Source organism: Oncorhynchus keta, chromosome 22, assembly GCF_023373465.1.
Source record: "Oncorhynchus keta strain PuntledgeMale-10-30-2019 chromosome 22, Oket_V2, whole genome shotgun sequence".
NCBI lineage: Eukaryota > Metazoa > Chordata > Actinopteri > Salmoniformes > Salmonidae > Oncorhynchus > Oncorhynchus keta.
In genome coordinates this window covers 23,415,695-23,442,169 of record NC_068442.1, presented here as the reverse complement: position 1 = coordinate 23,442,169, position 26,475 = coordinate 23,415,695, and the positions used below count along the sequence as shown (strand labels likewise).

The 26,475-nt window shown below is 42.3% G+C and overlaps 2 protein-coding genes across 3 annotated transcripts in view; one reads left to right on the top strand and one right to left on the bottom strand.

The window, feature by feature from the left end:
* The first annotated feature begins 19,784 nt into the window (after positions 1-19,784).
* On the top strand, positions 19,785-21,958 carry si:dkey-30c15.13 (uncharacterized protein LOC558731 homolog). Its single transcript, XM_035798510.2, has 7 exons — positions 19,785-19,992; positions 20,174-20,335; positions 20,524-20,634; positions 20,898-20,954; positions 21,231-21,341; positions 21,432-21,578; positions 21,765-21,958. Exons 2-7 carry the CDS (start codon positions 20,174-20,176, stop codon positions 21,819-21,821), a joined length of 645 nt encoding a protein of 214 aa, XP_035654403.1. The 5' UTR covers positions 19,785-19,992; the 3' UTR covers positions 21,822-21,958.
* LOC118401190 (NACHT, LRR and PYD domains-containing protein 12-like) overlaps positions 20,954-26,475 on the bottom strand; it is a 21,659-nt gene continuing 16,137 nt past the window's right edge. Inside the window, exons 11-17 of one of the 2 annotated variants that reach the window (XM_052474924.1) lie at positions 26,216-26,389; positions 23,748-23,921; positions 23,491-23,661; positions 23,189-23,362; positions 22,834-23,007; positions 22,563-22,733; positions 20,954-22,308 (exon numbers count right to left, since the gene is read on the bottom strand). In XM_052474924.1, the coding sequence (XP_052330884.1) occupies positions 22,293-22,308; positions 22,563-22,733; positions 22,834-23,007; positions 23,189-23,362; positions 23,491-23,661; positions 23,748-23,921; positions 26,216-26,389 (1,054 nt within the window). In that variant the 3' untranslated portion in view covers positions 20,954-22,292. Of the gene's footprint in view, positions 22,309-22,562; positions 22,734-22,833; positions 23,008-23,188; positions 23,363-23,490; positions 23,662-23,747; positions 25,944-26,215; positions 26,390-26,475 lie in introns of those variants that run through there. The other variant, XM_052474925.1, reaches the window with a different exon arrangement.

Sequence of the window (26,475 nt, the reverse complement as noted above, 5' to 3'; positions counted from 1 at the left end):
GTCAAATACATTTAAACTCAGTTTTCACAATTCCTGACATTTAATCCTAGTAAAAATTCCCTGTTTTAGGTCAGTTAGGATCACCACTTTATTTTAAGAATGTGAAATGTCAGAATAACAGTAAAGAGAATGATTTATTTCAGCTTTGATTTCTTTCATCACATTCCCAGTGGGTCAGAAGTTTACATACACTCAATTAGTATTTGGTAGCATTGCCTTCAAATTGTTTAACTTGGGTCAAACGTTTCAGGTAGCCTTCCACAAGCTTCCCACAACAAATTGGGTGAATTTTGTCCCATTCCTCCTGACAGAGCTGGTGTAACTGAGTCAGGGGTGTAGGCCTCCTTACTCACACACGCTTTTTCAGTTCTGCCCACACATTTTCTATAGGATGAGGTCAGGGCTTTGTGATGGCCACTCCAATACCATGACTTGGTTGTCCTTAAGCCATTTTGCCACAACTTTGGAAGTATGCTTGGGTTCATTGTCCATTTGGAAGACCCATTTGCGACCAAGCTTAACTTTCTGACTGTCTTCAGTTGTTACTTCAATATATCCACATAATTTTCCTCCCTTATGATGCCATCTATTTTGTGAAGTGCACCAGTCCCTGCTGTAGCAAAGCACCCCCACAACATGATGCTGCCACCCCCGTGCTTCACGATTGGTATGGTGTTCTTCGGCTTGCAAGCCTCCCCATTTTTCCTCCAAACATAACAATGGTCATTATGGCCGAACAATTCTTTTTTTGTTTCATCAGACCAAAGGACATTTTTCCAAAAAGTACAATCTTTGTTCCCATGTGCAGTTGCAAACCGTTGTCTGGCTTTTTTATGGCGGTTTTGGAGCAGTGGCTTCTTCCTCGCTGAGCGGCCTTTCAGGTTATGTCGATATAGGACTCGTTTTACTATGGATATAGATACTTTTGTACCTGTTTCCTCCAGAATCTTCACAAGGTCCTTTGCTGTTGTTCTGGGATTGATTTGCACTTTTCGCACCACAGTACGTTCATCTCTAGGAGACAGAATGCGTCTCCTTCCTGCGCGGTATGACGGCTGTGTGGTCCCATGGTGTTTACACTTGCATAGTATTGTTTGTACAGATGAATGTGGTACCTTCAGGCGTTTGGAAATTGCTCCCAAGGATGAACCAGACTTGTGGAGGTCTACAAATCTTTTTCTGAGGTCTTGGCTGATTTCTTTAGATTTTCCCATGATGTCAAGCAAAGAGGCACTGAGATTGAAGGTAGGCCTTTAAATACATCCACAGGTATGCCTCCAATTGACTCAAATGATGTCAATTAGCTTATCAGAAGCTTCTAAAGCCATGATATCATTTTCTGGAATGTTCTAAGCTGTTTAAAGGCACAGTTAACTTAGTGTATGTAAACTTCTAACCCACTGGAATTGTGATACAGTGAATAATAAGTTAAATAATCTGTCTGTAAACAATTGTTGGAAAAAATACTTGTGTCATGCACGAAGTAGATGTCCTATCCGACTTGCCAAAACTATAGTTTGTTAACAAGACATTTGTGGAGTGGTTGAAAAACTATTTTTAATGACTCCAACCTAAGTGTATTCAAACGTCTGACTTCAACTGTACATTATATGTCTTACCATTTAGAGATAATAAAAGCATAATAAAAAGCATTTTATGTATCTGGTTCCCCCATTTGAACAAGTCATAAGTATTTGTAGTCTGGTGGTGGAAAAAGTACCCAATGATGATGTAAAAGTAAAGATACCTTAATAAAAAATGACTCCAGTACAAGTCACCCAGTAAAATACTTCTTGAGTAAAAGTATTTGTTTTTAAATATACAGTGCATTCGGAAAGTTTTCAGACCCCTTGACTTTTTCCACATCATGTAACGTTACAGCCTTATTCTAAAATGAATTTAATATTTTTTTTGTTCTGCTCATCAATCTACACACAATAGCCCACCATGACAAAATGTTTTTTACATTTTTGAAAATGTCTAGCAGGTGTCAGTAAAGCACCTTTTATGTGCTTGCTATGTTTCATGCGTAAGTCCCTCACTAAATAAATAGTAGTTCTCTGTGCACTGTGAGGGTAATGAGTACTTTGGACCAGGAAACTACTCTGTGTAAACAGAGAACTGAACAGTGGCATAAAACGGCTAAGGTAACGGAAGGTGACAGAATTCCTAGCTGTCTGACTTTGATAAAGATAGAATATTATTTGTTAGGTACTACTGCACTGTCGGAGCTAAAAACACAAGTATTTCCTTACACCTGCGATAACATCTGCTAAACACGTGTGTGTGTGTGACCAATAACATTTGATTTTATTTGAATTTTGTTCTCAAAATGTGTTTAGTGGAATTCAGGTTGAGTCTGCACGTAATATCTGGACTATTAAGCGCACCTGAATATAAGTCGTGCCCCCCTTATAAGCCGCACCCACTGAATTATTAAAAATATGTATTTTGTCCATAAATAAGCCGCACATGTCTATAAGCCGCAGGTGCCTACCGGTACATTGAAACAAATTAACTTTACACAGCCTTTAAATGAAACACGGCTTGTAACAAAAATAAATAGGCTTTAACGAAACACGGCTTGTAACAAAAATAAATAGGCTTTAATGAAACACGGCTTTAACAATAGGCTTTAAAAACACGGCTTGTAACAAAAATAAAAAATGAAGCACGGCTAGCAGTAAAAAAATAAATAGGCAGTTGTAACAAAAAAAAAAAATAGCCAGTAGCCTAAGTAAAGTCATTGGTCACTATCTTCCTCCTCCTGTGCACTGAAACCACTGAAGTCATCTCCTTCGGTGTCGGGAGTTGAATAGCCTCAGAATTGCTTCATCCGATGTTGGATCGTTTTCATTGTCGCTCTCCTCACTTTCATCCGGAGGCAAATTCCCCGCTGAGCTCATGCTGCCCCTTCAACACGCAGCAGTTCAGCCTTTCGAAACCCGTTGATGATAGTGGATTTTTTGACAATGTTCCACGCTGTCAGGACCCACTGGCAGACTTGACCATAAGTTGCTCTTCGCATGTGGCCCGTTTAAGTGAAGGATTTCTCCCCACTTGTCATCCAAGCCTCCCATTGAACAAGGAGCGCCATCTCAAATGCACGATTTACACTGATGTCGAGTGGCTGCAAATACTTTGGGCCATCTGCTTTTCTTTCCTCTGAAAGCTTTTGTTGTCTTTTTGCACTGAGTCAGTTCCTCACGCTGCTGTTTCCAACGTCTTATTTTTTAATTTTTTATTTTTTATTTCACCTTTATTTAACCAGATAGGCTAGTTGAGAACAAGTTCTCATTTGCAACTGCGACCTGGCCAAGATAAAGCATAGCAGTGTGAGCAGACAACACAGAGTTACACATGGAGTAAACAATTAACAAGTCAATAACACAGTAGGAAAAAAAAGGGGAGTCTATATACATTGTGTGCAAAAGGCATGAGGTAGGCGAATAATTACAATTTTGCAGATTAACACGAGTGATAAATGATCAGATGGTCATGTACAGGTAGAGATATTGGTGTGCAAAAGAGCAGAAAAGTAAATAAATAAAAATAGTATGGGGATGAGGTAGGTAAAAATGGGTGGGCTATTTGCCGATAGACTATGTACAGCTGCAGCGATCGGTTAGCTGCTCAGATAGCAGATGTTTGAAGTTGGTGAGGGAGATAAAAGTCTCCAACTTCAGCAATTTTTACAATTCGTTCCAGTCACAGGCAGCAGAGAACTGGAACGAAAGGCGGCCAAATGAGGTGTTGGCTTTAGGGATGATCAGTGAGATACACCTGCTGGAGCGAGTGCTACGGATGGGTGTTGCCATCGTGACCAGTGAACTGAGATAAGGCGGAGCTTTACCTAGCATGGACTTGTAGATGACCTGGAGCCAGTGGGTCTGGCGACGAATATGTAGCGAGGGCCAGCCGACTCGAGCGTACAAGTCGCAGTGGTGGGTGGTATAAGGTGCTTTAGTGACAAAACGGATGGCACTGTGATAAACTGCATCCAGTTTGCTGAGTAGAGTGTTGGAAGCAATTTTGTAGATGACATCGCCGAAGTCGAGGATCGGTAGGATAGTCAGTTTTACTAGGGTAAGTTTGGCGGCGTGAGTGAAGGAGGCTTTGTTGCGGAATAGAAAGCCGACTCTTGATTTGATTTTCGATTGGGGATGTTTGATATGAGTCTGGAAGGAGAGTTTACAGTCTAGCCAGACACCTAGGTACTTATAGATATCCACATATTCAAGGTTGGAACCATCCAGGGTGGTGATGCTGGTCAGGCGTGCGGGTGCAGGCAGCGAACGGTTGAAAATCATGCATTTGGTTTTACTAGCGTTTAAGAGCAGTTGGAGGCCACGGAAGGAGTGTTGTATGGCATTGAAGCTCGTTTGGAGGTTAGATAGCACAGTGTCCAAGGACGGGCCGGAAGTATATAGAATGGTGTCGTCTGCGTAGAGGTGGATCAGGGAATCGCCCGCAGCAAGAGCAACATCATTGATATATACAGAAAAAAGAGTCGGCCCGAGGCTTGAACCCTGTGGCACCCCCATAGAGACTTCCAGAGGACCGGACAGCATGCCCTCCGATTTGACACACTGAACTCTGTCTGCAAAGTAATTGGTGAACCAGGCAAGGCAGTCATCCGAAAAACCGAGGCTACTGAGTCTGCCGATAAGAATATGGTGATTGACCGAGTCGAAAGCCTTGGCAAGGTCGATGAAGACGGCTGCACAGTACTGTCTTTTATCAATGGCGGTTATGATATCGTTTAGTACCTTGAGCATGGCTGAGGTGCACCCATGACCGGCTTGGAAACCAGATTGCACAGCGGAGAAGGTACGGTGGGATTCGAGATGGTCAGTGACCTGTTTGTTGACTTGGCTTTCGAAGACCTTAGATAGGCAGGGCAGGATGGATATAGGTCTGTAACAGTTTGGGTCCAGGGTGTCTCCCCCTTTGAAGAGGGGATGACTGCGGCAGCTTTCCAGTCCTTGGGGATCTCAGACGATATGAAAGAGAGGTTCACAGGCTGGTAATAGGGGTTGCGACAATGGCGGCGGATAGTTTCAGAAATAGATGGTCCAGATTGTCAAGCCCAGCTGATTTGTACGGGTCCAGGTTTTGCAGCTCTTTCAGAACATCTGCTATCTGGATTTGGGTAAAGGAGAACCTGGCCGAGGTTGGAGTAGCCAGGCGGAAGGCATGGCCAGCCGTTGAGAAATGCTTGTTGAAGTTTTTGATAATCATGGATTTATCGGTGGTGACCGTGTTACCTAGCCTCAGTGCAGTGGGCAGCTGGGAGGAGGTGCTCTTGTTTTCAATGGACTTCACAGTGTCCCAGAACTTTTTGGAGTTGGAGCTACAGGATGCAAACTTCTGCCTGAAGAAGCTGGCCTTAGCTTTCCTGACTGACTGCGTGTATTGGTTCCTGACTTCCCTGAACAGTTGCATATCGCGGGGACTGTTCGATGCTATTGCAGTCCGCCACAGGATGTTTTTGTGCTGGTCGAGGGCAGTCAGGTCTGGAGTGAAATCTAAATCTGTTCTTAGTTCTGCATTTTTTGAACGGAGCATGCTTATCTAAAATGTTGAGGAAGTTACTTTTAAAGAATGACCAGGCATCCTCAACTGACGGGATGAGGTCAATGTCCTTCCAGGATACCCGGGCCAGGTCGATTAGAAAGGCCTGCTCACAGAAGTGTTTTAGGGAGCGTTTGACAGTGATGAGGGGTGGTCGTTTGACTGCGGCTCCGTAGCGGATACAGGCAATGAGGCAGTGATCGCTGAGATCCTGGTTGAAGACAGCGGAGGTGTATTTGGAGGGCCAGTTGGTCAGGATGACGTCTATGAGGGTGCCCTTGTTTACAGATTTAGGGTTGTACCTACCTTGATGATTTGTGTGAGATTGAGGGCATCTAGCTTAGATTGTAGGACTGCCGGGGTGTTAAGCATATCCCAGTTTAGGTCACCTAACAGAACAAACTCTGAAGCTAGATGGGGGGCAATCAATTCACAAATGGTTTCCAGGGAACAGCTGGGTGCTGAGGGGGGTCGGTAGCAGGCGGCAACACTGCGGCAACAGTGAGAGACTCATTAAGGCCAAGCTCCCGTGCAGCAGCTCTATTTCCATTTCCAACAGCCAGATCGATCGCCTTCAACTTGAAAGCTGCATCATATGCATTTCTCCGTGTCTTTGCAATGATGAGGGTGACAAAATGACTACCGTAATCAGAATGATGGGAAGTTTGAGCGCGCTCGATTTACGTCACATTATGTGACGGTGCTCAGTTTTTTGGCGGCATGAATCTTGTGAAAGCGGGAAAAATCCATAAATTAGCCGAGTCATTGTATAAACCGAGAGGTTCAAAGCGTGAGAATAAAGTAGCGGCTTATAGTCCGGAAATTACGGTAGATATGGTTAGTTTTTCCTTGTGTAGCAAGGTTTTCTTTAATTGCTGCAATGTTATCTAAAGGCCTTTGCAGACTGTATGATTTTAGCCATCTTACACCAAGATTTTTTCCATCGCAAACAAAATATACACGTTGTGGGCAAATCCTTAGGTCGTAAACATTTGTCAGGCGTCTTGGCCCGTTCAGTGTGTCAGGGTCTAGGTCTGCCGAAATAAATGCAGTGTAGCACATATTTCTCAATGCCAGAAACACATATAATAGTAACTTTACTCTTACCTTCTCCTTTGTTTCCCACCAGCTTTACGCTAATTTGATCTAAAACCACCAGTCAACACAGCATCAGCATAGGGAGAAGAGCTACCAGTTGACCTAGCTTCAAGACGAGTATATACTGGAGCTACCAGTCAACTAAGATTCAAGAAGAGGAGATAGAGGACCTACCAATTCACCTTGCTTCAAGATGAGGTGATAGAGGAGCTACCAGTCGACCTAGCTTCAAGATGAGTCGATAGAGAAGCTACCAGTTGACCTAGTTTCAAGATGAGGAGCTACCAATCCACCTAGCTTCAAGATGAGGAGATATAGGAGCTACCAGTCGACCTAGCTTCCAGAAGAGGCGATAGAGGAGCTACCAGTCGACCTAGCTGAGGAGATGAGGCGATGGAGAAGCTACCAGTTGACCTAGTTTCAAGATGAGGAGATAGAGGAGCTACCAGTCGACCTAGCTTCAAGGTGTGGCGATAGAGGAGCTACCAGTCCACCTAGCTTCAAGACTAATACACACACAAACGTATGCATGCACACACACACTTACACACATATGTAACATAAGCAAATGGTCTTCATCTTCTGGCCATGTAAGAGTGCAAGTGACAACAGCTGTACACCGCCTTCTAATATCACATTTTCTCTCTCCAGGAGTTGGACAATCAAATCAAATGAAACTTTATTTGTCACATGCGCCGAATACAACAAGTGTAGACCTTACCGTGAAATGCGTACTTACAAGCCCTTAACCAACATTGCTGTTCAAGAAGAGTTAATAAAATATTTAGCAATAAACTAAAGTCAAAAAGAACACAATAAAATAACAATAGCGAGGATATATACAGGGGGTACTCGTACCGAGTCAATATGTGGGGGGTACAGGTTAGTTGAGGTAATTTGTACATGTAGGTAGGGGTAAAGTGACTATGCTTAGGTAATAAACAGCGAGTAGCAGCAGTGTACAAAACAAATGGGGGGGAGGGTGTGTCAATGTACATAGTCCGGTGGCCATTTGATTAATTGTTCAGCAGTCTTATGAGAGTGTTGCTGTGTTCAGTCTGTTGGTGATGGTGGCTGTGAGGAGTGTTTATTGCCAACTATAGAGCTACGGATGCAGACATACACTACCAGTCCAAAGTTTTAGAACACCTACTCATTCAAGGGTTTTTCTTTATTTTTATTATTTTCTACATTGTAGAATAATAGTGACAACATCAACACTATGAATTATATATGGAACCAAAAAGTGTTAAACAAATCAAAATCTATTTTAAATTTGAGATTCTTCAAATAGCCACCATTTGCCTTGATGACAGCTTTGCACACCCTTGGCATTCTCTTAACCAGATTCATGAGGTAGTCACCTGGAATGCATTTCAATTAACAGGTGTGTCTTCTTAAAAGTTAATTTGTGGAATTTCTTTCCTTCTTAATGCGTTTGAGCCAATCAGTTGTGTTGTGACAAGTTAGGGGTGGTATACAGAATATAGCGCTATTTGGTAAAAGACCAAGTCCATATAATGGCAAGAACAGCTCAAATAAGCAAAGAGAAATGACAGTCCATCATTACTTTATACTTTATTACTTTACTGAAGGTCAGTAAATATGGAAAATGTCACAAACTTAGAAAGTTTCTTCAAGTGCAGTCGCAAAAAACATCAAGCGCTATGATGAAACTGGCTCTCATGAAGACTGCCACAGGAAAAAAAGACCCAGAGTTTCCTCTGCTGCAGAGAATAAGTTCATTAGAGTTACCAGCCTCAGAAATTGCAGCCCAAATAAATGCTTCACGGGAGTTCAAGTAATAGACACATCTCAACATCAACAGTTCAGAGACAATGTGAATCAGGCCTTCATGGTCAAATTGCTGCAAAGAAATCACTACTAAAGGACACCAATAAGGAAAAGAGACTTGCTTGGGCCAAGAAGCACGTGCAATGGACATTAGACCAGTGGAAATTTGTCATTTCAACTGGAGTCCAAATTTGAGATTTTTGGTTTCAACCTCTGTGTCTTTATGAGATGCGGTGTGGATTATCTCCACATGTGTATTTCCCACCATGGAGGAGGAGGTTTTATGGTGTGGGAGTGCTTTGCTGGTGACACTGTCTGTGATTCATTTAGAATTCAAGGCACACTTAAACAGCATGGCTACCACAGCATTCTGCAGCGATATGCCATCCCATCTTGTTTGGGCTTAGTGGCACTATCATTTGTTTTTCAACAGGACAATGACCCAACACAACTCCAGGCTGTGAAAGAGCTATTTTAACAAGAAGGAGAGTGATGGATTGCTGCATCAGATGTTCTGGCCTCCACATTCCCCCGACCTCAACACAATTGAGATGGTTTGGTTTATCTATCCTGTTGCCTAGTCACTTTACCCCTACACACTTAACCAGCATGGCTACCACAGAATTCCGCAGCAATACTCCATCCCACCTGGTTTGCGCTTAGTGGGACTATAATTTGTTTTTCAAAAGGCTGTGTTAGGACCATTTGACCAAGAAGGAGAGTAATGGAGTGCTGAATCAGATGACCTGGCCTCCACAATCACCTGACCTCTACCAAATTGAGATGGTTTGGGATGAGTCGGACCGCGGAGTGAAGGAACAGCAGCCAACAAGTGATCAGCATATTGTTGGAACTCCTTCAAGACTGTTGGAAAAGCATTCCAGTTGAAGCTGGTTGAGAGAATGTCAAGAGTGTGCAAAGCTGTCATCAAGGCAAAGGGTGGCTATTTGAAAAATCTCAAATCTCAAATATATTTTAACACTTTTTTTGGTTATAACATGATTCCATATGGGTTATTTAGTAGTTTTGATGTCTTGACTATTAAAATTTCAAGAATAAAGAAAAACTCTTGAATGAGTAGGTGTTCTAAAACATTTGACCGGTAGTGTAGGTCACAAACAGAGTGTGATGAGACACATATAGGAAGGACCCCCCTGTCAGGTGATGTGGTAACCCTGAGCCCTAAGAGACTGTGGTCGTACCAGGTGTTGCTGATTATGTATCTCTGAGATGCTCTACCAGGAAAGCAATATGATGTCAATCAAGGAGTCAATCACCACCTTCCGGAGACACCTGAAACCCCACCTCTTCAAGGAATACCTAGGATAGGGTAAGTAATCCTTCTCACCCCCCCTAAAAAGATTTAGATGCACTATTGTAAGTGGCTGTTCCACTGGATGTCATATGGTGTATGCACCAATTTGTAAGTCGCTCTGGATAAGAGCGTCTGCTAAATGACTTAAATGTAAATGTAAATGTCAGAGGTATGTCAGTGCAGGGGGACCGTAGACATCCGTGTCATGCTTCTCTTCTTTTACACGCATGTTTTTCCCTTTGGAAGAGTAGGCTATGTTGACAGTCCAACAACTGTAGCGGTTTCATGTATGCCTATACAGTGTGCTAGGTCATTCATGTAATCTGTCTCCCCCTCAGTGTTGCTGCTGTTCCTGCGGAAGAGGAGACCAGTGAAGAAGAACGTCCTGCTGAAGGAAGAGGAAGTCAAAGACAACATTTACTACTGTGATGAGGAGGGGGAGGAGAGGATTACCAGATGAGAAGAGAGGAGAGGGGGAAGGAGAGAAGAGGACGGGGAAGAGGTGAAAGGAGAGAGCATAGTCTTACTATTGAGAGAGGCCGACATAGTCAGATCTGGCTTTCAAGAGAAGACAGACTATTAGAAAGAGGAGGAAGGGTAGCGCTACTAAGGTACACAATAGTACATTTTGGTAGATAGAAGGTACTCTTTGGTAAAAGGGGTAAATTGGTCATCAAAAAGAAAGGAGGACCAAGACAGACTATGTTGAGGCGGCAGGTAGCCTAGTGGTTAGCATGTTGGGCCAGTAACTGAAGGTTGCTAGATCAAATCCCAGAGCTGACAAGGTAAAAATCTGTTGTTCTGCCCCTGAACATGGCAGTTAACCCACTGTTCCAAGGCTGTTGTTGTAAATAAGAATGTGTTCTTAACTGACTTGCCTAGTTAAATAAAACATTTAGAAAATGTTCACACTGCCCACAAAATGAGATGGGAACTGAGCTGCACATTGTAACCTCCCGCCAAATGTATGACCATATTAGAGACACATACACTGACCCACAAAGAATTAGAAAACAAATCTAATTTTGATAAACTCCCATATATATTAGGTGAAATACCACAGTGTGCCATCACAGCAGCAAGATTTGTGACCTGTTGCCACAAGAAAGGGGCAATCAGTGAAAAACAAACACCATTGTTGTCACGCCTGCTCTCGCTCATCCATCGTGACGCACGAGGACTCCCCAGCATTACATTTGCTCAGTACATTGTTTTCACTGAGGAAATGTACAAGTCTGCAGTCAATGATAATGCAGAGGATTTTCCAAAGGTTGCTATTGACGCATATCCCACGGTAGTTATTGGAGTCAAATTTGTCACCACTTTTGAGGATTGGGGTAATCAGTCCCTGGTTCCAAATATTGGGGAAGATGTCAGGGCTAAGGATGATGTTAAAGAGTTTAAGTATAGCCAATTAGAATGTGTTGTCTGCATATTTTATCATTTCATTGGGGATACCATCAACACCACAGGCCTTTTTGGGTTGGAGGGGTTTATTTATAATCTACCATAATCTACCTTCTCTTTCAAGACTATAATCTGAGTCAGCTCCACAGAGGTCTGAATAACCGTCCTGAGAATGTTGTGCCGACGTGGCCCCTATGGTTGGACCCCCAACCTTGTGCCGTCCACGACCACCTTTATAAAAAACACCTTCATAATAAGATATTTGCAGGCTAACAATAACATACAATTCCTAATGTGATGAGTAGGACAAGATTCGGTAACAGTAGTCACTGCAGTCTAAAGTCAATTTCAATAAAAGTGTCAAAATTATATAATTCCTCCTGTCTAGACATAAATCAATCAAATCATTAAAAATACTTCACCAGAGAGCATGACTTAGCCACAGAGGATCATTAGCTTTTTTTATTTTTTAAAGCTGTGGATCATTTCAAATCATAAGCGTGAAGGCCTGTATGCACAGTTTGGGCAGCGTGCGTGGAAATAAGGGAAAGGGCCTGGCTGATTATTGAGATGTGGCTGCCAGGGAAAAGCAATGCATCTAAAGTATGTGTAAAGATAGTGTCTTCAGTATAATTTGAAATGTTGAGACAAGAAGAACGGGAGGGGGTGTATGGCAAAGATATAGGCTCATCTCGCACCAAGATGCGCTCAGCTCTCCATAATGCACTGAGTTGTCTCCCACCAATTCTTGCACAGTCATTGTTTTTTGTGTTAATTGTTTGCCCTTTTATTGTTTCTTTTTCCCATTACATTAACCACGTGACAATGATTTTGAGAAACAAAAACATTATTATTGAAATGAAACTGTTCAACAAATGTGCGCATATGAAAATCACAACTGGCAGGTAGATCGGTAGAAATGGTCAAATAAATTGTAAGCTTCCTCAAACTTGAAACTCAAACTTGAAACTCACGACTCTAGGAACAGACCATTGTGAAAAGAGAGCACATTGCTTTGTACTGCATGAATACAATGGGTGTGTGTGAGAGAGAGATAAGGAGAAGGTGTTATATTTATTTTACTTATTTACAATGACCACCCCGGCCAAACCCAGATGACACTGGGCCAATTGGACTCCCAATCACGGCCGGATGTGATGCAGCCTGGATTTGAACCAGGTACACGCTTCTTGGGGGGGGATAGATATGCTCTTGATATGCTCTTATCTATTCAGTTGTGGGGGTTTGGAGTCGGACACACGCTTTGCTGTATAGACAGTTTAGTTTCTCTTCTCTCCCACTCGTGGTGGATATCAAGTGATCTGGAACAGTGCTTGCAATTACAGTGCCTTGCGAAAGTATTCGGCCCCCTTGAACTTTGCGACCTTTTGCCACATTTCAGGCTTCAAACATAAAGATATACAACTGTATTTTTTTGTGAAGAATCAACAACAAGTGGGACACAATCATGAAGTGGAACGACATTTATTGGATATTTCAAACTTTTATAACAAATCAAAAACTCAAAAATTGGGCGTGCAAAATTATTAAGTTAACTAGGCAAGTCAGTTAAGAACAAATTCTTATGGTCAATGATGGCCTAGGAACAGTGGGTTAACTACTTGTTCAGGGGCAGACTGACAGATTTGTACCTTGTCAGCTCAGGGATTTGAACTTGCTGGTTACTAGTCCAACACTCTAACACTCTAACCACTAGGCTACCCTGATTAAGCCTTTATCAATTAAACAAGGGCCAAGGTCCTCTCAATATTTTAGCAGACCTGTTAGACCATAAACATCATTTCCACCAATTAGGAAGCATGTCCATAACATTCAAATCCTGAGCTCATTCAAACACCATTCATATTTATTAAACTTTTTATTGTGAATAAACTCTTGCCACAATGATTGAGTTCTATAAAGTCTGCCTTTGTGAAGTTTAAATACAATTTTCACCAAGTTATCACCAGTTATTCTTATTGTAGTGTCTGTAATGGATGTCACTGTTTGATTTGATTTGACCTTTGCCAAGAACTCTGTCTCTGGGGAGGTGTCTGGTGTCCACTCTTAAGATGAAGTGTTCTGAACTGAAACCCCACAGTCCGGGGGGATGATAACCTAAAAGGATGACAGCAGCATACGTACATCCAGTACATTTAACATGGGCAAAGTGTCTGAAAGTTTATGCTCTGATGGAAATTTTAGTTTTTGTACTTTTCTAATAACCGTTTTCTGTGTTCATGCGTGACTCACTGAGCGAATCCTCACAATCAGTATCTGCAATTTGGCAGTACACCTAGACCGTTATTTTGAGGACAAAAGATATCTCCGTTTCAAGGTCTTAGCTGAGAGAATAAGCCTTGTGAGGTATTGATTTGTCACATGGATGACCCAGTATTGGTTGGCCACATGAATGAAGCAAACATTAATGATGAATTATTTATGAATAAGCTAAATCATGCAAATATGACCTGTCTGCAGTATATAAGAGAACTAACGGGACTGCCCCGGAAGAGCTCCTGACAGTCATTCACTAAGGTGCGTCAAGTTTGTTAGAACCTCTCCAGCGTGCTTACAACAAACAATGATTAAGGTTGACTTTGAGAGTCCCTGTGTAAGAATTTCCATGACAATGTGATGAGAGAAGAATACCTACACAGAGCACACCAATTAAAACTCTGTGGTTGAAACTTGACTAAGATAAAAGCATTACAAGTGTAGCAATATCAACATTCTGGGAAGTTTAATACGACCCTCACAGAATTAAGAGGAATCACAACAGGTGACAAGTGGGCAAACATGCATTTAGGAACATATATTTCTATAAGCACAACTCCACTCCAGTTAAAAATTTTTTTAAAGCTTATGAGATCAACATTGACTTTTAAATGATTACTCTGGCCTTACCTGCAACAAGAAAAAGCTCAATCCACATTTAGTTTATGCATGAATTACCCTTTTAGTGTCAAAGTGTCTTGGCTGATAATGTTGACAATGTTGATAAATGCTATTAGGGTAACTGCCAAGGTAACATATAATTCCTGTAGTGCAGAAAGTATGACCCTGTCCTAGTTATTCTCTGTGTTACTGCTCCAAGGAAAGTCTAATCTCTTGGGGCGGGGATGACCTTGTTTACTGGACACATACTGTATACTGGAGATGTAATGGTTAACTAGTGTTAACCATTAACTAGCCTACTGTCTGTAGGAGCAGAGAAACCCCTCAGTCTGTTTGTGCAAGCATAATTGCCTAGCATTAGCACACTGCCTAGCCCTCTCATTGTTAATACATACATACGGCACTCATGCTTTGCTTACTCACTCCACCACAAGTTGTTGAGAAGCTTTCGGAGTGTAATATTCAATCGGGTCTTTTCAGATATACAGTTGGAGTCGGAAGTTTACATACACTTAGGTTGGAGTCATTAAAACTCGTTTTTTCAACCACTCCACAAATTTCTTGTTAACAAACTATAGTTTTGGCAGGTCGGTTAGGACATCTACTTTGTGCATGACACAAGTAATTTTTCCAACAATTGTTTACAGACAGATTATTTAACTTATAATTCACAATTCACAGTATCACAATTCCAGTGGGTCAGAAGTTTACATACACTAAGTTGACAGCTTGGAGAATTCCAGAAAATGATGGCATGGCTTTAGAAGCTTCTGATAAGCTAATTGACATCATTTGAGTCAATTGGCGGTGTACCTGTGGATGTATTTCAAGGCCTACCTTCAAACTAGGTGCCTCTTTGCTTGACATCATGGGAAAATCAAAATAAATCTGGTTCATCCTTGGGAGCAATTTCCAAACGCCTAAAGGTACCACGTTCATCTGTACAAACAATAGTATGCAAGTATAAACATCATGGGACCATGCAGCCGTCATACCACTCAGGAAGGAGATGCGTTCTGTCTCCTAGAGATGAACATACTTTGGTGCGAAAAGTGAAAAATCAATCACAGAACAACAGCAAAGGACCTTGTGAAGATGCATGAGGAAACGAGGAAACGGGTACACAAGTATCTACAGTGGGGCAAAAAAAGTATTTTGTCAGCCACGCTAGTTCTCCCACTTAATTTTCATCCTAGGTGCACTTCAACTATGACAGACAAAATGAGAAAAAAAAATCCAGAAAATCACATTGTAGGATTTACACCATCCCAACCATGAATTACGGTTTGTGGCAGCATCATGTTGTAGGGATGCTTTGCTGCAGGAGGGACTGGTGCACTTCACAAAATAGATGGCATCATGAGGGAGGAAAATGATGTGGATATATTGAAGCAACATCTCAAGACATCAGTCAGGAAGTTAAAGCTTGGTCGCAAATGGGTCTTCCAAATGGACAATGACCCCAAGCATACTTCCAAAGTTGTAGCAAAATGGCTTAAGGACAACAAAGTCAAGGTATTGGAGTGGCCATCACAAAGCCCTGACCTCAATCCCATAGCAAATTTGTGGAAATAAAAGCTCAAATAAATCATTCTCTCTACTATTATTCTGACATTTCACATTCTTAAAATAAAGTGGTGATCCTAACTGACCTAAGACAGGGACTTTTTACTAGGATTAAATATCAGGTGTTGTGAAAAACTGAGTTTAAATGTATTTGGCTAAGATGTATGTAAACTTCTGACTTCAACTGTATTCAATGGGGTGCCATATATCAGTAATGTATACAACAAGTTCCAATTGGCTCATTCATACCCCCTTCTCTCTCCTGTAACTATTCCCCAGGTCGTTGCTGTAAATGAGAATGTGTTCTCAGTCAACTTACATGGTGAAATAAGTGTAAAATAAATGTATAAAAATAAAGACAAGTCTCCAAAATATCCACACTTGATAACAATAGTGATAATGAATTTATAAAATGAAAAGTCAAGTATAGTGCCAGAGCTATAGAGACCTTGCCACACTAGGTCTCAGAGCACACTCTGGGACAAACTCACCTCATCCACCAACAATGTGTTGCAGCACCTGAGAAATGCATGGCAGACATTTTGTGCAACATGCTATGTAACACACAGGGTTGGCTAAGTTACTTTCTAAATGTAATCTGTTACAGTTACTAGTTGTCCAAAATTGTAATCAGTAATGTAACTTTTGGATTACCCAAAGTCAGTAATGCAATCTGATTACATTCAGTTAATTTTACATTTACTGTCCTCTTAAGAGTAATTAGAAGAAGACATAAACAAACGTATGTTACCAATTGAATGACATCTATTGCAGGATAAATCAATGTTAATGTTTACATAGCTGGCCATATATGGATGTTAAATTTTACTTTATGGGTGGGTTATGTAGGCCTCTTCTAACCCATCACTTTCTACTACATATAATAATACGATTAAATTATATCTTTACATTAAAAAACAATGTCTATCAGAATTCCAGTAATTCCAATAAATGTTATACCCCTTGATCTTCAAGAATAGGACTTAGATGAGCCAAATTGTTTAACCTGAGCATGACCCCAAAACTAAGGACTTATTAGCCAGCCCTACTCTGTTGTTTATGATGTTGTTGTCATGGAGGACTGATTGGGATCATTGATTCGAGTTCAAAAATAAATGCTGCGCTCATGGAATGACATGCTTTGAGCACTACTGAAAAGTGCTATTTACTTGTGAAAAATGAATGCTATATGCTGCATTTGCTATAGGCCTATTGTTTACCTCTTTGTTTGTGACACTTTGATATCTTGATAATATGCAGCTGTTTAAAGGGCAAATCTACGGATGAAACAATAACAAAACGGCCACCCCGCCTCTGTTTTGTTAAAAAGCTGAGGGATGGGCCTGGAGACATGTAACCACTCTCAGATTAATAGACAGAGCTATGGACTGACCATCCCATGATATAAAAAGGATTGTTTTAACCATGTTATGAGGCTATACAATGTTTGTTTACATTTATGATGTTTAAAAACATTGGAGAAAAACAAGCTTTTATTTTGGGTTCTCATGGAGTGTAATAATAATAATAATATATGCCATTTAGCAGACGCTTTTATCCAAAGCGTGTGACAGTTGAACTAAGCTCATGAGGCATTTGTAAGTTATATTCTTCAAGAATCAATGGAAATGTATTATATATACAGGACCAGTCAAAGGTTGGACACACCTACTCATTCAAGGGTTTTCTTTATTTGTATTATTTTCTACATTGTAGAATAATAGTGAAGACATCAAAACTATCAAACAACACACATGGAATCGTGTAGTAAGGGGAAAAAAATCTAAATATATTTTATATTTGAGATTCTTCAAAGTATCCAGCCTTTGCCTTGATGACAGATTTGCACACTCTTGGCATTCTCTCAACCAGCTTCATGAGGAATGCTTTTCCAACAGTCTTGAAGGAATTCCGACATATGCTGAGCACTTGTTGGCAGCTGTTCCTCCACTCTGTGGTCCAACTCATCCCAAACCATCTCAATTGTTTTGAGGTCGAGTGATTTTGGAGGCCAGATCATCACTCTCCTTCATGGTCAAATAAACCTTACACAGCCTGGAGGTTTGTTTTGGGTCATTGTCCTGTTGAAAAACAAATTATAGTCCCACTAAGTAAAACAAATAAAGGGAACACTAAAATAACACATCCTAGATCTGAATGAATGAAATATTCTTATTAAATACTTTTTTCTTTATAGAGTTGAATGTGCTGACAACAAAATCACACAATAATTATCAATGGAAATCAAATGTATCAACCCATGGAGGTCTGGATTTGGAGTCACACTCTAAATTAAAGTGGAACACCACACTACAGGCTGATCAAACTTTGATGTAATGTCCTTAAAACAAGTCAAAATGAGGCTCAGTAGTGTGTGTGGCCTCCACGTGCCTGTATGACCTCCCTTACAACGCCTGGGCATGCTCCTGATGAGGTGGCGGATGGTCTCCTGAGGGATCTCCTTTCAGACCTGGACTAAAGCATCCGCCAACTCCTGGACAGTCTGTGGTGCAACGTGGCGTTGGTGGATGGAGTGAGACATGATGTCCCAGATGTGCTCAATTGGATTCAGGTCTGGGGAACGGGCGGGCCAGTCCATAGCATCAATGCCTTCCTCTTGCAGGAACTGCTGACACACTCCAGCCACATGAGATCTAGCATTGTCTTGCATTAGGAGGAACCCAGGGCTAACCGCACCAGCATATGGTCTCACAAGGGGTCTGAGGATCTCATCTCGGTACCTAATGGCAGTCAGGCTACCTCTGGCGAGCACATGGAGGGCTGTGCGGCCCCCCAAAGAAATGCCACCCCACACCATGACTGACCCACCGCCAAACCGGTCATGCTGGAGGATGTCGCAGGCAGCAGAACGTTCTCCACGGCGTCTCCAGACTGTCACGTCTGTCACATGTGCTCAGTGTGAACCTGCTTTCATCTGTGAAGAGCACAGGGCGCCAGTGGCGAATTTGCCAATCTTGGTGTTCTCTGGCAAATGACAAACATCCTGTACAGTGTTGGGCTGTAAGCACAACCCCCACCTGTGGATGTCGGGCCCTCATGGAGTCTGTTTCTGACCGTTTGAGCAGACACATGCACATTTGTGGCCTGCTGGAGGTCATTTTGCAGGGCTCTGGCAGTGCTCCTCCTGCTCCTCCTTGCACAAAGGCAGAGGTAGCGGTCCTGCTGCTGGGTTGTTGGCCTCCTCCACATCTCCTGATGTACTGGCCTGTCTCCTGGTAGCGCCTCCATGCTCTGGACACTACGCTGACAGACACAGCAAACCTTCTTGCCACAGCTCGCATTGATGTTCCATCCTGGATGAGCTGCACTACCTGAGCAACTTGTGTGGGTTGTAGACTCCGTCTCATGCTACCACTACAGTGAAAGCACTGCCAGCATTCAAAAGTGACCAAAACATCAGCCAGGAAGCATAGGAACTGAGAAGTGGTCTGTGGTCTTCACCTGCAGAACCACTCCTTTATTGGGGGTGTCTTGCTAATTGCCTATAATTTCCACCTGTTGTCTATTCCATTTGCACAACAGCATATGAAATGTATTGTCAATCAGTGTTGCTTCCTAAGTGGACAGTTTGATTTCACAGAAGTGTCATTAACTTGGAGTTAGTTACAGTACATTGTGTTGTTTAAGTGTTCCCTTTATTTTTTTGAGCAGTGTATATTTTGATTTAACACTTTTTTTCATCACTACAGGATTCCATATGTGTTATTTCATAGTTTTGATGTCTTCACTATTATTCTACAATGTAGAAAATATTACAAATTAAGAAAAACCTTTGAATGAGTAGGTGTGTCCAAACATTTGACTGTTGTTTGAATTTTCAAACTAGTTTTCATTGGAAAGGCAATTAATCCTAATCATTACTCCACGTGTTTATTTATGTTTTGAGCTGACTTTGCCATGGGTTTTGAAGGGAGCACCTGGCTCACACCCTGGAGGCAGCCCGGTTCCTAAAGTTATGCAATCAACTTTCACCAGGTGCAAAACGCACACAACCGGGCACCCTGGCCAGATTAGTCAGATCCCTTCATTGATCAAGTCTCTCTCTCTCTCTGGCCAATCAGAACACATTATCCCTTCCTTAGAGGTGGACCATATCAGCCTGGAAGTAAACTATGCCTCAGGTGAACTTTGACCGTGTCAGTCTGGGGTGGTGAGGGCGGAAGAGTGAGACGCTGTGAATGACTGACCAACACAAAGCCTTTATGATTTCAGGTCCCTCTCTTTTTCCCCTCTATGAGGTTTAGAAGGCTGATTCTATTCTTTGTGGATATGAAAGTTGTTCATGAGGAAGCCAGGCTGTGGACCCACTGCAGCTGAAGGTAAGATAGAGAGAGAAAGGCTGTGATCGGAGTGTGTCTGCATGTGACAGTGTGTGTGTGTGTATGTGAATATGCGTGTAGCCTTATATTCCCATTAGATGAGATACGTTTTCCTGATATCTTCAGCTGTAGCTATTACATCATCAAACAGCGACATGTTTTTGTTGTCTGCCTTTCTCAGATGACTCAGAACATGTTCCAAGAGGGGCTGTACCATGTATTTTTTAAGGACCGCACCTCGGGCCACCCACTCACTGTAACCACCAATCAGGAAGAATTTAAAGATGTGCGGATTGGACGCTGGTTTGGGACAGTCGTTAACACCCGCCTCCTTGTCACTGGGGTGAGATGAGGAAAACAAAAAGCAACCCTGTGGTTCCTAATCAGTGCCCTGTGACCAAATACTGTTATTAATCAGTTATCATAATTTTACCATGTAGTTTCGTAATTACGTTACCATTTCCTGTGAAATAAAGTGTTACCCAAAACCATCACTCTAGAGTACTTCTCCTGTCTCTCTCTGTAACTAAGGTTTTGCAGGTCTTTGGTGCCCTGGCCTCCATTCTAACCACAGTAACCTATGCCTGCGTGAGCTTCAACTGTTCCGTCTCCTTGACTACACCAGTCTGGTCCGGCCTGTTTGTGAGTCCTCGCTTTTCACTGTCTTATGCAAGACTGTGTTAGCCCACTGAGATAATGCCTAGTCATCCCCGGTTGACACTGTCTATGTTGTCACTCCCTGTTTCAACATGTTTTTCCCATGATGTGCCCTCTGAACACAACCCTGGTATAGATGATGTCAGTAAGCATTTCACTGTAAGGTCTACACCTGTTGTATTCGGCGCACGTGACAAATAAAGCTTGATTTGATTTTTCACTAAGCTGGGTATTGTGTGTTGTTACAGTATCTGGCCACTGGAGGGCTGGCAATGGAAGTTCAGAGGAAACCCAACAAACTCAATGTGAGTATATATATTTGTATTTTTTTATTTATTTAACTAGGCATATATCACACAAGTGCTTTATTCAATGAATGATCTAATTAATCAAAAAATGTATGATCTACTTTTTGAATTCATTATCCCAATTTTGAAGTCTCACCCTAGTGAATGTTTTGTGTTGTTCGCCAGTTAGTAGTGAGTCGCTAAATTCATTGCTTCTGTGATTGTGAAGTGTTTCACCATTTTTTATTTGAAGTTAAGTTGTTCTGCTCACTGCTCTGTTAACATGTTGAACAGGTGACCACACTGATAGGCCTGAACATCTTCAGCCTACTGCTGGGGTGCTGTGCTCTGCTGGCCTACAGCCTCATCACTTCACAGGCTAAAGCACTCTACACAGACCAACAGGTGTGTTGTACTGTCTGTGTATGTGTGTGTATGTATGTGCGTGTGTCTCTCTCTCTGTGTAACCTCCTCCTTTCTTTGTCTCCCTCTCAGCGTGCGGGTGTGTACATAGCGAAGGGCAGCTCTATCATGTTCACAGTACAGTGTCTGCTGGCCTCTGTCTACACTCTCTTCCTGTCCTGGCGAGGTCTACGACGGTACAGCGGCCCCCACACTCAGACCTACAATCGTCTAGCACAGGCAAGAATAAATGCACACAAATGCCAGCACGCACACACACACACACACACACACACACATATACAAACACTAGCACATACGCACATATGCACCTGGCCGAATACACACTCACACAATCAAATACATATTGACATGGTCACATGTTTAGCTGCACTGGACTCACTAAACAGTCTCTGTTTTTCACAGGGCCCAGATGAGGACACTAATGAGCCCCTAATGGAAACAGGAGAATTCAGCCTTTAAACCAGCAGACCTATGCGTGTGTGAAAAACTATCTTAAGATATTCATTTGATGAGGATGTCTAAGAATATGCACAATGACGTAACATTCTAACATTGTATTTTCTTCCTATGACATTAAATAGAACATTGACAATCAATCCCCTTATACAATGTGTATAAAACCTTGTAAATATGTACACATATATCCCGGAAAATACATAGCCTATATATTTTTCAAAGATCAGGACTGCACTGCAAACACATGCATTACATTTGTAAAGTAGGTGTTGAGCGTCTTCAAAATGATAAAGCATATTCAAAACATGTATTCATCTCACTTGTTTGTAATGTTACACTGCATCCGTTTGGTCTACACACAGCGTGTTTTTAGTTCAGTGGTTTCAAGAACGGCCGAGCACTACGTCCACGTCACTTCTTGACTGTCTCTTCAGAATGCGGCTCATTTCTCGGTCCTGTATGATGATGGCTGTTTCACATTGGGACCAATCTAAAAGAGGATTTTGCAGAACAATAATAATGAGTTGTATGTATACAGGAGAGCTAAATACAGGACCATCAGAAAGAAACATATGGTGTAATAAAGAGCTCTCATTTTACTGTGCCACTATTAAGGCATTTGTTTTCAGTCACCTTGCATTTTCAATGAAACTCAATGACTTGCAATATTATTAACAAACACAAACACATCTTGAATGACATTTGTGATACTCTTTGACACTATACCACAACTATACCACTCACCCCACTTTCACTAGTTTACAGTGTGGATCCTTCTGCAATGCTTTGAGCAGGGCTTTTCCACGCCCATACCGGTTCTGGTTCAGATCGAGCTCTGTTAGGTGGAAGGGGTTGGAGCTTAAAGCTGAGGCCAGAGCAACACAGCCATCCTCTTTGAACTTACAGTTTGCTACCCTACAGGAAGAGAATCCAGTTATTCCATGTCAGATCAAAAATAATTGTATAAAACTTTTCAGTATAACGCCCACATTAAGGATAAGCCATGTACACCTACTTCAGTGTCTCCAGTTTACACTGTGTATTCTTCAATCCAGCTGAGAGTAGCTGTACTCCTGAATCATATAGGTTGTTGTCACTCAGGTTCAGGTTTTTCAGACTACAGGTGTTTGAGCTGAGAGCAGTGGCCAATGCTGCACAGCAATTCTCAGTGAGGTTACAGTTATCCAGACTGGAGGGAAAACAAAAAACACTGAAACTTAGGATGCAAACTGTAATATGACAGCAATTACTTTCTATTGCTTTCTGTATAATACATCTATAACCATACCGTTAACTAAATCAAACCCACAAAATGGAATAAGCAAATTGCAGTGATTGTAATAGCACAAAAGTTTGTCATGATTAATCACGTCAAAATCTCCAGTTTACAACAGGGATCCACTAGCACAGCAAAGAGCAGATTCATTCCTGGGTCTCCTGGAGAATTGGAACTCAGGTCCAGATCTTTCAGGTGAGAGGGATTTAACCTCAGCTCTGTGGCCAGAGAAGCACAGCCTTCCTCTGTCATACCACAATTACAGAGCCTGCAGAGGATGAAAGTAATTCACTAAGCCATTTCTGAAATTCAACTCAAAGGTTGAGAAAATCTAAAATAAGACAAATAATTGGTGACTTTTAAAGTCAATAAAAATAGTTCAATTAAATCCAATACCTCAGAATCATCAGTTTACAGTGAGGATTGCCCAATCCTGCAGAGAGCATTGTCACTCCTGAATTCCCCAGATAATTGTGACTCAGGTCCAGCTCTCTCAGACTTGAGGTTGAGCGGAGAGCTGCTGCCATTGCCTCACAGCATTCCCAACTCAGTTTACAAAAAAACAGGCTGGCAAAAATGTCAACAGATAATGAGAAACAGCATTTTCTCTTAACCACAGTAATTAGTTAAACACTGCCGATTATAAAACTCACCTCAGTTTCTCCAGTTTACAGCATGGATCCTTCAGTCCAGCACAGAGCAGCTTCACTCCTGAGTCTCCTCCATAATTCCTGGCCAGGTCCAGCTCTCTCAGGTGAGAGGGGTTTGTTATCAGGGCTGAAGCCAGAGAAACAAATGCTTCCTCTGAAATGTAACAGTCTGTAAGCCTACAGAGAGAAATATAATGTTATAACGTCAAAGGAGTGGCTGCATTGCTGAATTCTCTGGTATGCTCTTCCCGATAGCTAAAAAAGAGTCTGTGCATGTGCCAGATTCTCTATACACAGATTCAAATAAAAATGTGTATTTGTTACATAAGCCGAATACAACAGGTATTTTAGTGAAATGCTTACTTACAAGCCCCTAACCAACAATGCAGTTCAAGAAATAGAATTAAGAAGATATTTACTCAATAAACTAAATAAAAATTAACACAATAAAATAACAATAACGAGGCTATATCTAGGGAGTACTGGCACCGAGTCAATGAGCGGGGGTACCGGTTAGTCGAGGTAATTTGTACATGTAGGTAGGGGTAAAGTGATTATGCATAGATAATAAACAGCGAGTAGCAGCAGTGTAAAACAAAGAGGGGGGGGGGGGTCAATGTAAATAGTCTGTGTGGCCATGTGATTAATTGGTCAGCAGTCTCATGGCTTGGGGGTAGAAGCTGTTATGGAGCCTTTTGGACTCTGGTGCTCCGGTGCTGGTTGTCGTGCGGTAGCAGAGAGAACAGTCCATGATTGGGTGACTGGAGTCTTTGACCATTTTTTGGGCCTTCCTCTGACACCACCTAGTATACAGGTCCTGGATGGCAGGAAGCTTGGCCCCAGTGATGTACTGGGCCATATGCAATACCCTCTGTAGCACCGTACGGTCAGACACCGAGCAGTTGCCATACCAGGAGGTGATGCAACCGGTCAGAATACTCGATGGTGCAGCTGTAGAACTTTTTGAGGATCTGGGGACCCATGCCAAATCTTTTCAGTCTCCTGAGGGGGAAAAGGTGTGTTGTGGACACCAAGGAACTTGAAACTCTTGACCCGCTCCACTACAGCCCCGTTGCTGTGAATGGGGGCGTGTTCGGCCGTCCTTTTCCTGCAGTCCACGATCAGCTCCATTGTTGTCCTGGAACCAGGCTGCCAGGTCTCTGTCCTCCACCCTGTAGGCTGTCTCATCGTTGTCGGTGATCAGGTCTACCACTGTGTCATGTGTCAGTTGTGCAGAGGTGAGAACGGAGTCAGGCGCAGGACACAGAACTGAGTAAAATAACATACTTTTACTCGGGAAAAATAATCTGCAAAAATAAATCCATTAAATATCACAAACCCTAACACAACAGACTAACACAGAACCGGGAACAATCAAGAACTAAACATAATGAGAACCAGAAGGTTAAATAGGGAAATAATAATAATAATGTAATGTACAATCAAGACATCACAAATGGAAAAAGAAACGTGGATCGGTGGCAGCTAGAATGCCGGTGACGACGACCGCCGACCGCCGACCGCCGAACGCCGAACGCCGTCCGAACAAGGAGAGGCACCAACTTCGGCAGAAGCCGTGACACACTGTTGTGTTGTCATGGAACTTAATGATGGTGGTGGAGTTGTGCCTGGCCACGCAGTCGTGGGTGAACAGGGAGTACAGGAGGGGACTAAGGATGCACGCCTGAGGGGATGATGGTGTTGATGTGAGCCATGACCAGCCTTTCAAAGGAATTCATGGCTACCCACGTGAGTGCTACGGGGTGGTAGTCATTTAGGCAGGCTACCTTCGCTTTCTTGGGCACAGGGACTATGGTGGCCTGCTTGAAAAATGTACAGTTGAAGTCGGAAGTTTACATACACTTAGGTTGGAGTCATTAAAACTTGTTTTTCAACCACTCCTCACATTTCTTGTTAACAAACTGTAGCTTTGGCAAGTCGGTTATCCAACAATTGTTTACAGACAGATTATTTCACTTATAATTCACTGTATCACAATTCCAGTGGGTCAGAAGTTTACATACACTAAGTTGACTGTGCCTTTAAACAGCTTGGAAAATTCCAGAAAATGATGTCATGGCTTTAGAAGATTCTGATAAATTATATCAATTAGCCTGAGTCAATTGGAGGTGTACCTGTGGATGTATTTGTACGGGGGGCGTACTGGCGGCAGAGAAGTCAGACGCAGGAGAGCAAAAACTGTGTTTCCAACGGCGCAGCAAAAACCCACCGGAAAACAGAACAATCAATAAATGGGTACATAACCCGACGCACACCAGACATAACGTGCACAAGCACTTCTTTAGCTCCGGGGAAGATACTTCCAGTGGTGCTGGACGAGGAGGAACAGGGCAGCCTCATCCTAATTTTAAACACATAGCTTAGAGCCACAGACCTTCACAGTTTGACTCGTTCCAAATATAACAAGGAATTATATGAATGAAGTATTGTTGTAAGTCGTATAACTGTACCTCAGTGTCTTGATTTCACAGTGTGGGTCCTCCAATAAAGCAGAGAGCAACTTCACTCCCGAGTCTCCTAGGAAATTGTTACTCAGGTCCAGCTGTCTCAGGTGTGAGGGGTTTGACCTCAGAGCTGAAACTAGGGAACAGCAACCGTCCCCCAGGACACTACAGAATGACAGCCTGCACAAAGGAAGGGAAGAGGCCTTCACTCCATCTTGATACCAGCGTTGACAGTAACCTTAGCTAAAAATCCAAATCCTGTTCCT

Bases quoted from the DNA above. Each gene is read 5' to 3' on its own strand.
- si:dkey-30c15.13 (XM_035798510.2), top strand. From the start codon at position 20,174: ATGACTCAGAACATGTTCCAAGAGGGGCTGTACCATGTATTTTTTAAG. The intron at 20,635-20,897 runs GTGAGTCCTCGC...GTGTTGTTACAG, and splicing joins CAGTCTGGTCCGGCCTGTTT to TATCTGGCCACTGGAGGGCT. The intron at 21,579-21,764 runs GCAAGAATAAAT...TGTTTTTCACAG, and splicing joins CCTACAATCGTCTAGCACAG to GGCCCAGATGAGGACACTAA.